The sequence below is a fragment of the Panthera pardus genome, unplaced genomic scaffold, assembly GCF_024362965.1.
Source record: "Panthera pardus isolate Hobbes unplaced genomic scaffold, ASM2436296v1 HiC_scaffold_11, whole genome shotgun sequence".
Taxonomy (NCBI): domain Eukaryota; kingdom Metazoa; phylum Chordata; class Mammalia; order Carnivora; family Felidae; genus Panthera; species Panthera pardus.
The window spans coordinates 86,667,777-86,684,798 of NW_026526666.1; the positions used below are offsets into that span (position 1 = coordinate 86,667,777).

The window sequence follows — 17,022 nt, forward strand, 5'->3', positions numbered from 1 at the left end:
ATTTAATATTTGAGCAACTTACAAGAGTTCAAGAGCAGCTGTTTTTACCAATGAACCTACTCTTTTTATCATGGCCTAGACTGTTTTTGTAAGTGCTAGGAATCTGCACCCTAGCCACAATGAATAGTCAACAGCAGCCTGGCTCAGCCAAGTGAAAACTGGGTTTAGTAACCCAGACAGTGTGCAAATCTCTAAGCTACTCAGGCTCTCTTTTTCATTTAGTCTTCATTCAAAAAATATCTGAAAGCCTACCTGTTTACTTGTACTAGGCATGATCCTAGGCACTGGGGATATATTTGGTAAGCAGGCAAAACCAAAAAACAACAAAAAGCAACCAACCTAATAATATCTACCCATCTTTTCCTCCGTTTTCTCGTTGGAAAAAAAATCCAAACAAAAGAAAACAAAATAAACAAACAACAAAAAAACCCAAAGTGACAGTATCCTATTTTCTATATTTAAGAGCATACTTTAAAGTCTTAGAAGTAAAGTTAGGTTTTATATTCTGTCCATCACCATTTTCAGTATGAGTATTACTCAAATATAAATGATAGAAAATGCTGTCAAAACAAAAAAATGACAATAAAAAGATAATGGTGCAGATGGCCAGACAAGAGGAGATGAGGGAAATCTTAACATTTATAACAGCACTGTTAGCATCGTTATGGTTCGGTCTTCCCCTTCTCTTCTATTCCCAGTCCCTCCTAACCATTCATTTTGAATCAGCTATATGCTGAAGGCCTTGGGAAACGTGAAGGGTCTTTTCCATCCCCAGGGCTCATGGCATGAGGGGCTTTTCTTGGTAGCAGTGGATAGGTGCCTAGCTGCTGCCTTTCTTCCCACCTTCCCAGAGATCACTACTCAGTGAATACAAGCAGGCCAGCCAGGTCAAAGAACACAGATCTGTACAGCCTGTGGCCAGGGAGTTTTCCTTCAAGCACACAGGGGATGGTACCCACAACCTTGGCCTTGTAAGCAGCCTACTGGAGCCAACTGAGTTAGTTGGTCTATCCTCCTTTCAAGAGATTTAGATGCCAGAGACACATTCTGATTCTATAACTCAAGACCAGATCATGGACAGCAACAAGGGTTAAGGTAACTGGAGTCACCATCTACCTGCTGTGCATAAGAGAGGCCGCCCATGGTACTCTGCGCCCGGCCCTGCATGGCCATCGGGTACCGCTGCGGGGTCTGGGACCCATATGGCTGCCCTGGGTACCCATGTCCTTGCTGCGGTCCTGATGAAGGTCCCTGTTGTTGCGAGTATGGGTTAGTCCCGCCATATGGCTGAGGTCTCATCTTGCCCATCTGATCCATTGGACTGGATGGCTACAAAATAAAAAGCATTTCATTAACCTGAAGCTTTGATAGCCCCTGGCCAATATGAACATAAACCCAAGCGTATAGGTCTGTATGCCACATAGAAAAACAGTTACTGTGAAAAAGTAATGGTACAGACCCAGTAACCCGTGGGCAAGTCACTTAACCTTCCTCAGAACCTTGATTTTATCATTTGCAAAACAAAAATACCACCATGAAAGCGTCTTGTATAAGTGTGGTACTACTTGAGATCCAAGGGAAAAACCATGTATAGAGCAATGAATATAGGTACTCTAGGATGCAGAAAATCAGAACAAAGGCCCTGCAAGCTGGGAGAGGACATTGCTGCTGTATCTTGTTCAACACCACCAAAACTAATGCTTCAATACTGTGGTTGGGAATTCAAATACATAAGCATCTAGATGTTTCCATTCTTTAAATAGTAGAATCCCTTTTCTGCATATCTGTAGACCGTTCATACTATGGCACAAGCACTTAAATTTATGCTTTCTTCCAAATGGGTAACGTGGCTAAGTTACAGTTGTTGAGAGCCTTGGGCATCTCAACTGAAAAGTTCATCTCCTTTAATATTCAAGAGTTTGAATGTGTAAGAAGGATTATAACTTTTGTCTCTTTAAAGGACAAGGCATAGAGGTATACCAATAACGGAAACTCAAAGTACAATTCACAAGTATTTGGTTATACGTATAGCTTTCCTTCAGCTCTTTGAGTGACAAGTTCAATCAGCTCATTCACTTTCTGACATAACTCTACCCTACTGGAGCTACATAGGATAGAGCCCAGCATATTTCCCAGCCAGAGATGCCTACCCATATCGATGTGGGCATGGGGGTGGGGTAGAGGGAGTGTCTCTAAACACCTTAAATAGATACACCCAAGTTGAGAAGTAGGCTTGGACCAGACACAAAACTTGGAAACTAAATTTTAATTTGGGAATGGGCAGTAGATATTAATACCCTGGACCTGAAGATCATTAGCTCTCAAATTAAGAAGGAGTTCGGTAGTTCCCAAACTTTAGCCTGCATCAAAATCAGCTAGAGGGCTTGTTAGAACACAGACTGATGAGACCCACACACCTGGGGTATCTGACTCTGTAGGTTCAGGGTTGGGCCTTGCATACATATCTGTAACAGTTCCCCAGTGATGTTGATGCTGCTGGTCCAGGAGCCACACTTAAGAACTTTAGATTATATCTAGGGTCCCCCTTCCTGTTCCATTATTCTGTAGTTAGTAAATTATTCTATAATTTAAGGTGTGTAAGACCTTAAAACAACAACAAAACCCCTCTAAGGGGAGGGAGGCACATTCAGATAGCTGGTTCTCTGTACATGTCTTTCTTGGGGGGCAGAGTACTACATAATTATTTTATAATAGAGGGAAAGTCAAGCTATCATGAGGAAAATGGATAAGACAAAAAGCTACAGAAACTATTCTTCTAAATACCAAGAGGAAAAAAGCTGAGGCAAAATTCTCTTAGGCTACAGCAAAATCTCAGCTAAAAAGGTTAGCAATGATGATGGGAGCACCCTTCAAGTTTCTAAACTATAGTGAATCACAGTAAAACTGTATCCCAAATTACTACTACATGTCAACATTATTAAAGTGTTGTTTCAATCATCCTACATAAACCATTTTTGTTTAAGTCCTGCCTCTGTGTCAGAAGCTCTAAGAAAGCTCTCAGTCATTAATTTTGGAGCTACACAGATTCTTTTGGGGCTTTTTAGGAAATTCAGATTGAACAACAATTGGACTAGTGAGTAATAAATGGCATGTGGTCTTCCCCAGATACACCTGGCAGTGAAGCCAAAACACCACCAGTCCTCCCCATACAGAGCTCAGGGGCTTACGCAGCTAAGTTATGCCAGATATAACGACCAGATCCTCATCTCATCCCAAACTGCAGCTGCTCTCCATGTGTCTCCCAGGTGACACCCTCTTCCCAGGTGAAGAGACTACATTTACTCAACAGGGAGACCAGCCCACTCTGGGTATCTCTGTCAGTCAAGGTCTCCCCACAACACAAGAGGGGCAGTCATTACCATGGTTACTATGGAGCTTCTAGAGCAGCAGCTATCAACCAGGGCTACAGATCAGAATTTTCTATGAATTTCACAAATGGAATCTCTAGGGAGAGACGCAGGCACTATAGAGAGTCTGCAAGGGCTTGGGCCCACCCACCCTCTCCACCCCTCAAGATCCTCGGATGATTCAAATGTGTACTACTGAGATCTAGACACACTGTCCGATCAAATTTTCTGTGACAGGTGACTATTAAGTACTTGAAATATAGCTAGTGTGACTGAAGAACTCGATTATTTTTATTTACTTTTAATTAAATTCATATAGGGGCGCCTGGGTGGCGCAGTCGGTTAAGCGTCCGACTTCAGCCAGGTCACGATCTCACGGTCCGTGAGTTCGAGCCCCGCGTCGGGCTCTGGGCTGACGGCTCGGAGCCTGGAGCCTGTTTCCGAGTCTGTGTCTCCCTCTCTCTCTGCCCCTCCCCCGTTCATGCTCTGTCTCTCTCTGTCCCCAAAATAAATAAAAAACGTTGAAAAAAAAAATTTTAATTAAATTCATATAACCACATGTGGCTAGTGACTATCATATTGGACTCCACAGTTCTAGAGCAATGCTCACAAATCATTTTCACCTTTCCCTGTCCAACAATAGCTACAAACTCCCTGTCTACATCCTGGACACTATCACATAGAGCAAAGAATGTAGTACATCTACAGACTTGGGTTCAAATCCTAACTCTACCACTGTCTGACCTTGAACACAAGCCCATCTAAACAGTGACTTTTTCATCTAAAACGCACACAACACACTACACCCAGTGCCTGGAATTTAAATGCCCAATAAATAGTAGCCATTATCAATAATGATAAATAGTGCTTCTGCCTGGCTCCAAAGCCCTGCACAATGTGCTCCAGTTCTACACATTTTTTCATTCTCACCCCAAAATTCCCCACATAGATACGAGCCCAGCTCCATGCAATGGTCCCCTGCCCTGCCCTCCTGTCCACAATGGATTCCACCAGCAGAAACCCAACCCTTCAACATGAAGCCACTTCCCATTCTTCAGCACAGTCTGATCTGTCACGTTTCTAAACATCCTATGGCAAATTCAGTCAGAATCATAAGATATGGCACTTAGTTGTCTAATTAACTGACTGCATCTCTCAAGACTACGTTGTAGGAAGCCAGAGATCGGGTGTTTTACCTTCAAAGTCGTCCCCCACCCTGCCCCACCACCACAGACCCCAAGTGCAGAGCTAGGGCAGTAGAATTTCACTGTGCCAGGCTGCCCTACTGTAAGAAGTAGGCAGGGGATACTATGGGGAGAAAGTCCAGATCAAACCCTCGAACCATAGGGTCAGGGGCATACCCTAAACCAGGTTATGACTTTGAGGGAAGAAAAACAATGTGGATTGAACTGGAAGAAAAAAGAGGGCAGGGTAGAACAAACAGCTAAGGGGAAACAAGTATACTTCTGAGAAGAATCTTACGCACCATCCTACACCAGAGAGGTCTTCAAAATTGCAAAGGCATCCCCAAACCCACTCCTTAAAAACAAAAGGCTAAAGGCCAGTTAGTTACCTTTTTCTCCCTCGTATCTAGGGTCCTGCGCCCCCAACGGAGGACACCTACTTAGCAGAGGCTAGTTAATAAACATTTCAAGGATCTCTCCATCAACTTTAGGAAATCTTCGCAGTCCAAAAATAAATGCAAATCAAAGAAATTCTTATTCTAAAAATAAAACTAAGACATTTCCCTTTCCTGGACATCAGACTTCTGACCTCCTCTCTTCACCAAAGAGTTCTAATCAACAGAATATTCAGTTTAGCAAACTAAAATATATTCAGTTCAAACAATCTGATTACTCCGATCTCATGTCCAAGTTAAACATTTGCTCATATCAAAAGGGGAGGTAAGTCGGGACCTAACTCATACTTGTGACATTTAAAACCATTGTGAAAGATTTGTGATTTGCAGTTATAGATGAAATGCCATCTTCCAATCTCTCATAACAGAAAAGGGGCTTTAAATCATCACTAATCAGTTTTATTGGAAAAGAGCAATCTCAGGCCAGAAAAATCCCTACTACATGCAAGACAGAAAAGCCAGTATCAGCAGTCTGCAGACACCAAGAAAGGCAGGGGATGGGAAACACCAAACTCTGGCTGCAAAGAGCCAGAGATTCCACTCTGGGAATGATGGAGAGGAAATCCTTTCAATGGGAAACCACAGGAGTAGATTTTACTATGATTACACTTCAAAAGCAAAGGCTCTGCCACAAAGACACATAATTGAGAGGAAAATGCTGCCCCCTTGATCAGGGAAGTCGGGCCCCTTGCTGTATATACTCTCCTGCATTCATAAAAACATAAAAATTAAAAAAGGGGGGAAAGAGGCATAAGAAAAAAAATCCACCACCATCCACCACTTATCGCTTTCCAGATTACTGACAAACTGCCTGTCAAATAAAATGCATCAAAAGACACAGTTTAGGGGCATCAAAGCCAAGGAGGCCTAGTAGGCTAGACCTTCCTCTAGCAGGTTGTAGACTGTCCATTGGCATAGAGTCCCCCTATCCTAAGCAGAAAGAATTACATGCCCCTCCAGACCAGTGAGCTAACGGGATCCCTTACAACTTCTTATTGACCCCAAGGAAAGCCATAACAATCCTCAGGGTTGCTGGGATACAAGAAACTGGACTTCAAATTCTCCAACTTCTGACCATGACCGATAGAGAAGAGAGCAGAGAAGCCCCCCCCCCCACCTCCTGTCAAACTTCCAGGCAGAAAGATACTATTCACCAAAATGTATCACACCATGTTGCAGTGGCACCAAGAAAGACAAACTCAATGTTCTTGAAATGAAAGTCCAACTGAGAAAAGCTCCAGGCTTTTGGTCTCAATCCAAAGACGCAGAAAGGACGTGACCAGGCAGCAACCGTAAGGAGCCAGATTTGGTATCCCAAGACTGGCAAGAACAAGAGGGGAGATGGATGGGCCGGGGCTGCGGAGACGGTGTCCATCAGAAAGCAGAAGTCTTGCCTCCCATTTGTTCTGTCATCCTAAATGCCAACTAGACGGGGCCAGTATAAACTTGGTGCCATACCCTGGAATTTGGACATTTAAATATTATTTCTTACTCCTTGTGTTTTCAATTCATTCCTGGCCAGATTTGTTGTATGACTTTTAATAATAACAATAAAAAAAAAAGCATCCCTGGCTCTTTAACCGAAAGAACCCCCTAATTGATTCCCACAGTAATTAACCTGCATTTTACCTCAGAGAGCGGTAGTTAAGGAAGTCGGCACTGCTATTTATAACTCATCTCAAATTGAGGGCAGACTGCCTAAAATCTAACACATCCCAGCTGTACTCCTGTTTGAACTGGGGCCAAGGGAATTTTTTAAAGCAATCTTGGCACCGAATGAATGACACCAACAGTATGAGAGCGCGAGCGGTTGTGTTGTGGTGACGTAGCACTGGAGGTGGAATGGGAGGGGGCCAGTGTACTGTGATCCCTCTCGTGCACGCCTGCTGCTCGCGAGTCCCAGTACAGTAAGCTGGGAACCGCCCACTGAGAGCCAAACACAGGAAAAGGCTTTTCCTGTGGAACGCCTTGAAGTGAGAAACACATGGCTAATCTGCATAAACGCGAAGCCACACCGCCCCTGCCAGGAAGGTTAGTGCTCGTAATCTCTGGCCATGAAGCTGGCTGCCTGGGAGGACTTGGACTGGCGCCTGATAACCCAGAAAGAGCCGAGAGAGAACAGATGGGTAAGGACCCCGGCAGAAAACAGCCCCGGGTCACGTGACTCGCCACATGGCCCCGCCAGCACAAACTATTGTCTGGCCGCGGAGCTCCCATACAAAGGCACCCGGCCTCAGCTTCCTGTGATTACAGGGACAGGCGGCAGCTGTTGATCCAGTTCCCGTTCGGGACCCTCCCCTGTTGAGGAGCATTCCAGGCGGGGCCAAATATAAAAGGTAAGGACTCTCCCAACCAACGCTTTCAGCTTCCCGCGAGCTCCACGTGGCTCCACTGGGATCCTAGGGTGGACAGAACAGACTCCCCTAAAACGAACCACCCTTTTTACCCTGGTACACATTAGTTAACCAGAGTAAGTCGTTCTCATGGTGTCCCCCTCCCCAGCCACACACATCTGTATCCAAAGCCGCCTCATCCTTTTCTTACTCACTCTTCCAGTATTTCGTGGCTTTGAAAATTGTTCAAAAACCCTTACTCCAACTGAAGAGAAACTGCCCAGAAATCTGTTTAGTTCTATCCCCAGACTCTGCCTCCTAAAGTAAAGAGACTTCCTTCATTTGGGTTTGCGTTTAAACAGGTTTCCTTACTGTTTATGTGACCTAGGACAATAAAACATTCCTTAACTTCCTATTGGCCTCACCAGAGTCATTAAGATTTTCTGAAGCTAAATTGAAGTTGATGATGGGATAAGAAAAATATCTCATCAGACATACCAACACCTGACCCAGGAAATCAAACCCACTCAGCCCAAGATTCTTATTATCCTTCTTAATCTCAGAATCATACCCCAAATTTTCTACTTTACAAGAGATGGGAAACAATTCATTCTAGTTCTAGTTCATTCGCATTCTAAACAAACTGGTCATCTGCCTATGGTGAGAGAGAAATTACCAACATCTACCACTCCGAAGAGACAGGTTTAAAAACCAAATCTTTTCAAATTCCACAAGTGTCCAAGTTGAATATAAATTAAAAACCCAGGGGCGCCTGGGTGGCTCAGTCGGTTGAGCATTTGACTTCGGCTCAGGTCATGATCTCACAGTTCATGAGTTCGAGCCCCGCGTCGGGGTCTGTGCGGACAGCTCAGAGCCTGGACCCTCCTTTGGGTTCTGTGTCTCCCTCTCTCTCTGCCTCTCCCTCGTTCATGCGCTGTCTCTCTCTGTCTCAAAAATAAACATTAAAAACAATTTTTTTTTTTAAATCCAAACTCAAAGAAAATCAACCCTATTCTGTTTACAGAAACAATTCTATTTTTTAAAATATTTATTTTTGAGAGAGAGAAACAGAGCATGAGCAAGGGAGGGGCACAGAGAGATGGGGACACAAAATCTGAAGCAGGCTCCAGGCCCTGAGCTGTCAGCACAGAGCCTGATGCAGGGCTGGAACCCACAAATGGCGAGATCATGACCTGAGCCGAAGTTGGCCACTCAACCAACTGAACCACCAAAGCGCCCCTGTTTACAGAAACAATTCTAGAAGATTAGGGCATGTTCCTCTTTGCAGACTAAGTAAGAACTCATTTCAAAGACATCACTTGAAGCACCAGCCTGACCAAACCCCTAAGAGGGGCTGCAACCAGACATCAGACTTGACCTTCCAACCCATACCTGTCTCTAAAGTGATAGAGAACAAGGTGCCTCTCTCCCTGGCTCAGAGAAATTCAGGCTACTGTGCTCCATCCTTCCAGATCAGATGAACAGAGAACGCTAACTAAGGGTAGGAAAAAAAAGAGAGGCCAAAGGGGTAAGAGTCATTGAATCATCTAGCAAAACTCAAACAGATTATGAGAGCCAACTGTAATAACCACCTCACAGCTGTCCACCCAAAAGAGGCATGCCAGAAAAACCACAACCAGGTGGCTGGTATTTTCTTTATTTCTTCCTGGGTTCCAGAAAGAGTCCTTCAAATAATGCAGCTACAGCACCAAACTAATGAACTTATTAACAAATGATCAAGGCTTTCTCATCCAGAACACTTTCAATTAGCCACCTTTCACACAGAAAATGCTCTTCTGTAAATGACAAAGATCACTTTTTTGAAAGACCAAACTTAGCTAACGAATCTCTCCCATTTCCAACGACTTACAAAAGCCTCTGAGAAAACCATACAACTTCCTTTTTTTTTTTTTTTTTTTTTTTTTTTAATTTGAGAGAGAGAGAAAGAGAGAGAGAATCCCAAACAGGCTTCACGCCCATTGTGGAGCCCGATGTATGGGGCTCCATCCCACGACCGCTGGGATCATGACCTGAGCCAAAATCGAGAGTTGGACACTTAACTGACTGTGCCACCCAGGTGCCCCAAAACACTAGAAACCATACAACTTCTTGAGAAAGCATTCCTCTTTAGGTACTGCTTCAATCCCAGGGCTCTAAAAACAGTAAGGCCTCAAGAAGATGATTAAACAGGAACTGAAATGCCATCTGACAAAATTAAACATCCCCTTCTATACAATATTTTAATCTCAAGAGTAAGGCAGCAGCACAACATGGTGAGGAGTACTAAGCTGAGAGGACACCTGGGTCCCCATCCCAGTTCTCTGACTGACTCCCTGGGGTGAGCTGGGGGTGGGGAGGGGCAAGGCACTAACCGGGTTGTACCTTAACTTCCTCAGCAACACAATGGAATCCTGCCCTCCAGATTCCGAATCAGCAGCTCTGGGACAGGGCCAAGAATCTCCTCCGGAGATTCTCACGTCCAGTCTAGGAGCATTTGGGCTACATGCCCTCTTTCCCAAACTCCTCCCATCTCCAGCACCAAGTGACTCTAGAACGCAGATGCACCTGTCCAATTTCCTTAGCCAAGAAAGGGTCTGAAGGGGGCAGTGCCTGGCCAACAGAGAAACAATCAGGAATGCACCTCAGATTTCCAGATTCCCAAATAAGCAGCATTCTCAGTCAAAGCCAAGCTTTCCTAAATTCCTATACCCGGTCCCTGGATTATCTTGTTCGCCTGAACACGTATCACTAACGTACTATATACTTATCTTGTTCACCATCTGTATTCTAGACTAGAATATAAGCTCCAGGAAGGTAAAGATTTGTGTGTAAAACAAACTTTCCTACTTTAAAAGTAGGAAAACTGTCGAAGAGAGAGTGAAATTCTAGAGGCCTTGCAATTCCTTTTTTAAATTTTTTTTCCAACGTTTTTTATTTATTTTTGGGACAGAGAGAGACAGAGCATGAACGGGGGAGGGGCAGAGAGAGAGGGAGACACAGAATCGGAAACAGGCTCCAGGCTCCGAGCCATCAGCCCAGAGCCTGACGCGGGGCTCGAACTCACGGGCCGCGAGATCGTGACCTGGCTGAAGTCGGACGCTTAACCGACTGCGCCACCCAGGCGCCCCTAGAGGCCTTGCAATTCCTAACCTTGTTCGTGCAGAGGAAATGCTTTGGCCCTGGGTGGCCAGTCCCACATAATGGTTATGAGCTCTGCCCCTGCAATGCCTTCAACTTCTCTCTCAGTTTCTGCAACAACAGAATAGAGACAATAGTAGTAGCACCCTCAGCGCTGAATGAATGAGTTGATACATTAAAACAAAACACTGTTCCTCAAACCAGCAGGATATGCTCTGGCCTCTCTATCTCTCCACCAGGTACTCTTTCTTCAGGTATTAGTCTAGCTCTCTTTCACATCAAATAACACTTTAATCTGGTCTTCCCTGGTGAACCCATCTAAAATTTCAATCCTGCACACCTCTTATACCTGGTCCATGACAAATCTTTCTCCTGAGCATGTATCACTAGAACACTCTATGGTTTACTATTTATCTTGCTTAATGTTGATATCCTAGACTAGAATATATAAGCTAGTGGGGTGGGTATGTGTCTAGAAGAACTAGAGGTGGATGTGTGTTTAATTGACTGCTATATCCTCTAGCACCCAAAATGTTAGCTATTATCATCCTACACAAGTCCCAAATTTCTAGAAACAAAGCTTAGCAACCAGAACACATAAGGTCTGGTCCCCATGCATTCCAGACCAGAAACCCAAAGTGGTCAATTAGAGGTTAACTAACAATCAAATAAATTAAGGTTATGCTTTTTATTTATTTTTTTTTAATTTTTTTAATGTTTATTTATTTTTGACAGAGAGAGAGAGACAGGGCATGAGTGGGGGAGGGTCAGAGAGAGAGGAAGACACAGAATCTGAAACGGGCTCCAGGCTCTGAGCTGTCAGCACAGAGCCTGACGCGGGACTCAAACTCACAGACTGTGAGATCATGACCCGAGCTGAAGTCGGACGCTCAACCGACTGAGCCACCCAGGTGTCCCAAGGTTATGCTTTTTAAAACAGAGAAAAAAGTATAGGCTTTGACAAGTCAACCTCCCTTGGCACCAGAGCCATCTGTAAAACGGGGATTAAAACCTAACAAAGATATGAGACAGCTGAAGTGATTAGGTATGTGAAATGCTCGTTAAAGTACCAGTTCATAAACTATACATACAACAGACATTACTTCCCTCTCTCTACCCTCAATAAGAGGAAGAGCAGAATGGGTTGAAAGCAAAGTTTCAAAGTAAATGCTTAAGAATCAAGAACACACAAGTCAGACATCAAAAGGATTGAGGAGTCCAGTTTTCAAGCTCCATCTACTTTCAGTCTGTTCTCCCAAAGGAATTTGTTCAGTAGCTCCTCCCAAGAATCCTGACGGTAAATAAAGCCCAATAGTTTTCAACCAGGACAGTACTAAATCCCTGAGAAGTGTTTGGAAATAAATGTATCCAAGTGCCTTTTTTTGGTTATCATATCAACTCTGTGGTGCTACTGGCATTTATTACCTGGGGAGCAGGATGCCAAATGTCCTGCAATGCATCTCCACACAAAGAAGAGCCTCGATGAGAAACAATGGACTCTAGCCCATTACAAGTCCAATCTTAGATGGAGAATTTCCTGTAACACTTGACCCTGGAGCAGTGAAGGGAAAGGGAATCAGAACTGGCCAGTACCCATCCCAAGAGCCCAACATTACAAAGTCACCCAGTAGCCACGGTAATCATAAATAAAAATTTACTTTTAAAAATGGTTGGAAGATAATTTACTGAATGAATGTGGTACTTCTCCAGTGCACTTATTACAATTTAATTATGGTTATTTGTGATTATTTACTTACATCTTTCCCTACTAGAAAGTACTCCATAGAGGCAGAAATTATGAATCCCGTGTTCACAACACAGTGACTGATACATTGTAGAAGCTCGGGAAGTATTTGTTGAGTTACTGTAAGCAATTGGCAAAAGGAAGGTAGGCCCTCACAGGTTTTCCAAAAAAAAGTTCTGCCATTAAGATTTATTACACTGGCAAGTCCCAACTATCGTATGCTTCAAAGTCAGTAACAGGACTGGGTAATTAAGTGAGCCAAAAAAATGTTATTATCCCCAAAACTGAGAAACGGGGAATATGATCAAAGTCTAGGAAATCTTGATGGTGTGCAAGAAAGATCGGCTGGGATACTGCATCCCAATATATGCTCAATAATTAAAAACAATGGGCAGATCTTGCTACCCACATAAGGTGGGATGGATTGACACCAGGAAAAGGTACTTCCTCCCACAAACCACCCTTTGGTGTTTCTAGGAGGGAAAGGACCTTGTGGATGGACCACAAGCCCAACTGAGTGGTGCAGTTTTTTAGACATTTTCTGCCCTGCTCATTTGTCATTTATCATTAAGTCATATGGTACACTTAAGGAATACACGGAGAGGCAAGGGTCATGTAACCTTACAGAGATTCACCCAGGAGGGTACACAGCAACTTATCTTTAAGTTTATTTATTTTTTGGGGGGGGGGGGGAGAGTGCGCACAAGCGGGAGAGGGGCAGAGAGGGAGAGAGAGAACCCCAAGCAGTCTCCACGCTGTCAGCACAGAGCCTGATGCAGGGCTTGATTCCACTAACCGTGACATCACGACTTGAGCCAAAATCAAGAGTCAGCCCAGCCGACTGAGCCACCGCAGCAACTTTTCAATAAAGTTCAATAAAGATAACACTTCTAAATCACACCTACTTCTGACCTAGTTTCTAAAATACTCCTCCTTCTTCCATATTAAACTGCTTTGCAGATAACTGCTCAAAAACAAAAAAAAGGCAAAGGCAAAAACTGCTCCTAGTCATAAAACTTTAAGGCCTCATTTGCTTTCTCTTTAAAAAGCTCTCCTTTTCCCCACTCCTTTTATTTTATCTATAACTCCAAACTTGGACTGGTCTTGCATGGGTTATATAAAAAGATCCTAAATTTCTCTAAGTGCACAGTTCTACATCCTGCCAAAATTTCTCCTTCTGTACTATAAAAGGTGTCTGTGACACATCATTGAGCTGTAGGAACTTGATTTACATGCAGTCGGAGATTCCGTTTGTCATCAATCCAATCAAGTCCTGTATTTCAGTAAAGACACTGAGAAGCAGCAGCAATGCCACTGTGTTTATTTAATTCCTAGTGCTGCCTTGGACCACTTTCCAAAAATGCCAGTCTCTCACCTGGTCCCCCTAAGTTCACTCTGAACTGTAACAGGCACGATCAAGTAAGTTAAAGAATGGCCCAGGGCACAGCCAACCTTACTAAGATTATAGTGCCTCCAAATCTTCAGGCTTTTTTAAGGTCAACAATTCCCTGAATGAAAAGCCAAGAGTCCCGTAAATTGTCCAGTTCTTTTCAAAGCTCCAAAAGTACATTGGTACCAACCCTCTCTACACCACTGTTCACACAAATGTGTATAGGAGACCCTGGCTTCATCATTTATACTAGAAATACATTGGACCAGACCGATGTTACCAGCTGTCTTTTCTGAAGCTTATTTGTCTCTCCTCTTTATTTGTTATCTCTGGCCAGTATAATCAAATTGAGATGTGTACTTGGCATGCTAAGTTATGCAAATCTAGCTAAAATTTATCTCTTCCTCACCCCCTTACCCCCAAGTGTGTTTGGCTCGTACACTTTTATTCAAGGCACACAGAATTTCCTTTTGGTGAATGTGTCTGGGTGGATGAACCCAGCTATCTCAATCTCATTTTATTTTAAACCAAAATACCATAATGAGACCGCATATTGGTCACTTGAGGTTTTATGCAGGGGTTTTAAAGAAGCCGATTCAAAGCTGCGCTGGGAAAGCAGAGAATTCAAATCACAGACCAGAAAGAAAAACAAAAATGTTACAAATCTGTCATGTCCCAACACAACCCCAAAAACAGATCAAGGAGGGCTAAGAAACAGTCTCCAGACCAAGGCAATAAAGTGGGAAAAGAGAGCAGAAGAGGTAGAGATCATTTAGGAAAACTTCTGTTTGTTAGTTTATTAGATAAAGGCACTGGCTGCCGCTAGTTAGCCAGGCAACTCCAACAGAGGTACACAGATACCAGGAATTTTTACTAAAATGATGTTGATCTGAAAGTGGTAGAAGTTGCATCTCCAGTACTTTTAAAAACATTTAAGCAGCTCTGGTGTGGTAACGTTATGGAGGCCTCCATGTGCTCTGTGTTCTGCTAACGGAGTTAGACACCAGAGGACAGAATGAAAAAGAGGAAAAAAAAGAACAGAGAAAATAAAGCTATAAGGCAGAGGGACGACAAAATGAGTTTAAAACACACACACACACACACACACACACACACACAAAGAACATAAAACTCCCTACTGGAATTTTTGTCTGTGCATACAAATGTTAAATCCCAGATCAAACTGTCAGCATACTGCCTCCTGAAAGCCTCAGCCTTCATTGCAGCCGGGTCACAGTTGATCTCCGCTTCAGTCCTCAGGCAGGAAGGAAAAGAGGCCTGGTACAAGGAAACTTGCTTGTATTGGGGACGATACAGAAACCACATCAGGTTTTCAGAAAGCACAGGTGTACCAGAACACTGGTTCTCCACTAGGTCTTTTGCATGGTTACTGTTTATTATCTGACCATTTCTCTAACTTCCATTTCTGGGTCAAGTACAATCATTATTTATTACATACAACTAGGGACAGGTCTTGGCTCAAATGTCCACCCCTTAGAGAGACATCATCTACTTCAAAGATGGGCGATTTGTCAGGAGTTGACTTAATGGGTTTATTTGCTAGGACTTTAAGACAAGAGACACAAGGAAAGGAAAAATCACAGTACAACTGGCTAGCCACTGGGGCTCAGGTGAGAGAGGGAGGGAGGTCTTTGAGGATGACCTGAGAGACCAGCAGATCACTGAAGGTCCTGTTCTCAGATCACAAGCCATCATAAGCAGAAGGGACATCATGGTGTTTAATTAAAGCTTTCCAAACTGGCATCTACAAGAATCACTTTCTTAAGCAATTTACTTGGCTGGTCATACCTGGAGACCACAGGTCACCATCCTAAAATTATCTTTTCCACCTTCATCAAACAACCAGTACCACAGATTCAGATTATCCTCATGCTACATGTCACCAAAGAGCTAAGAGAGAGAGAAATGGAAGGCAGGGAGTCCCCAAGCCCTATAAAGAAAACAGACATTTTCTGTCACTAGAGTTTATCATTATTGCATAATCGAAGATCCATCTCAAAAGTATTTCCTTTCTTCTCCCCCAACCCCAAGCACTTTTAACCTTTTCTGTATCCAGTAACTCTTTCACATCTTGGGAGAAACACATACATCTGAAATATTAGCCTATGGTGCAGTCTGGAAGAAGCCCCTCAGGTAATTCTGATGGACTCTAGCCCAGTTGAGCATAGATGCATAAATCCGGTAGTTCTAACTTGGGCCTGCATCACAATGGCCTGGAGGGTTTGTTAAAACAATGCTAAAGTTTTGGATTCAGTAGGTCTAGATGAGTATTTGCATTTCTAAACAGGGCCCAGGTAATGCTGAGGCTAATGGTTAGGGACCCCCCACTCCCCATCCCCTGGAGAACCACTGCACAAATCTGTCTCTCAAACTGACAACAGGTACTTAATAAAATTTGTTGGTTTTTTTCTTTGAAGTATTAATAGAACTTAGATGCAGCTGAAAACTATGGGATAGCTTTTTTTTTTTTTTTTTTAAGTTGATTTATTTTGAGAGGCAGAGGGAGAAAAGGGCAGAGAAAGAGGGGGAGAGAGAATCGCAAGCAGGCTCCATGCTGTCAGAACAGAGCCCTACATGGGGCTCAATCTCCCGAACTGTGAGATCATGGACCTGAGCCGAAATCAAGAGTCAGACACTTAACCAACTAGCCTTTAATTCAGTGAAGATCAACAACAGTCTTTAACCACCAATACTATCCCCCTCTCAAGCAGGGGCCTCTACCAACCAGGAGTGATGTTCAAATTTTATTTGATAATAGTATTGTCACATATCTCATTAATATTTATTGAAGCCTGCAAGGTAGATACTTTTCCTCATTACACAGTTGAGGATACAGATTCAGAGAAGTGACTTGCCTAAAGTCACACAGCCTAAGGGAACTTTAAACCTTGGTTTTAGAGCTGACTCTTCTAGGAAACTCTGTGTGAGGCACTTAATCTTTGTGTTCACTTTCCCCAAGTGGAAATTAAGACAATAATCTTTGCCTCTCCTGCAAGTGCTCCAAGTCATAGAAAGTAAAATCACTCTGCAAATATTTTTGTAATGCAAGTTACTCTCACTTAGATCAAAGTGAAGGAGTCTATTTTTGAGCCTCAATCCACCACCCACCCCCCCCCCCCAGCCCACCAACACTCTCAAAGACCCCTCCCGAAAAGAAAGTGGCCTGAGGACCAAATGCTGCCAACTCTTATACTGGGATCACATGGCCACTCATCAGAAACTTAAATAAAATTCTAAATGGACAGAAATCTAGGCATAATGTAAAATTGTAACTTTTCAGTCTTTCACCCCATTTAAGAGGTCTGGGCCATTGCAAAAATAATGTCCCAATAAGCCTTTGTGCTTAAAACATTTATTTTAGAGAAGCAAATTTAGTATTTTACGTTACA

At 43.3% G+C, this 17,022-nt stretch overlaps 1 protein-coding gene and 1 long non-coding RNA gene across 3 annotated transcripts in view; one reads left to right on the forward strand and one right to left on the reverse strand.

Annotated features, from left to right (window-relative positions):
* ARID1A (AT-rich interaction domain 1A) overlaps window positions 1-17,022 on the reverse strand; it is a 70,388-nt gene that overhangs the window by 42,748 nt on the left and 10,618 nt on the right. For both annotated transcript variants that reach the window (XM_053898764.1, XM_019432386.2), the window contains exon 2: window positions 1,117-1,329. In XM_053898764.1, coding sequence (XP_053754739.1) covers window positions 1,117-1,329 — 213 coding nt within the window. The remainder of the gene's footprint in view (window positions 1-1,116; window positions 1,330-17,022) is intronic.
* On the forward strand, window positions 7,244-7,753 carry LOC109256758 (uncharacterized). Its single transcript, XR_002075764.2, has 2 exons — window positions 7,244-7,343; window positions 7,564-7,753. It is a non-coding gene; the product is annotated as an uncharacterized LOC109256758 (long non-coding RNA).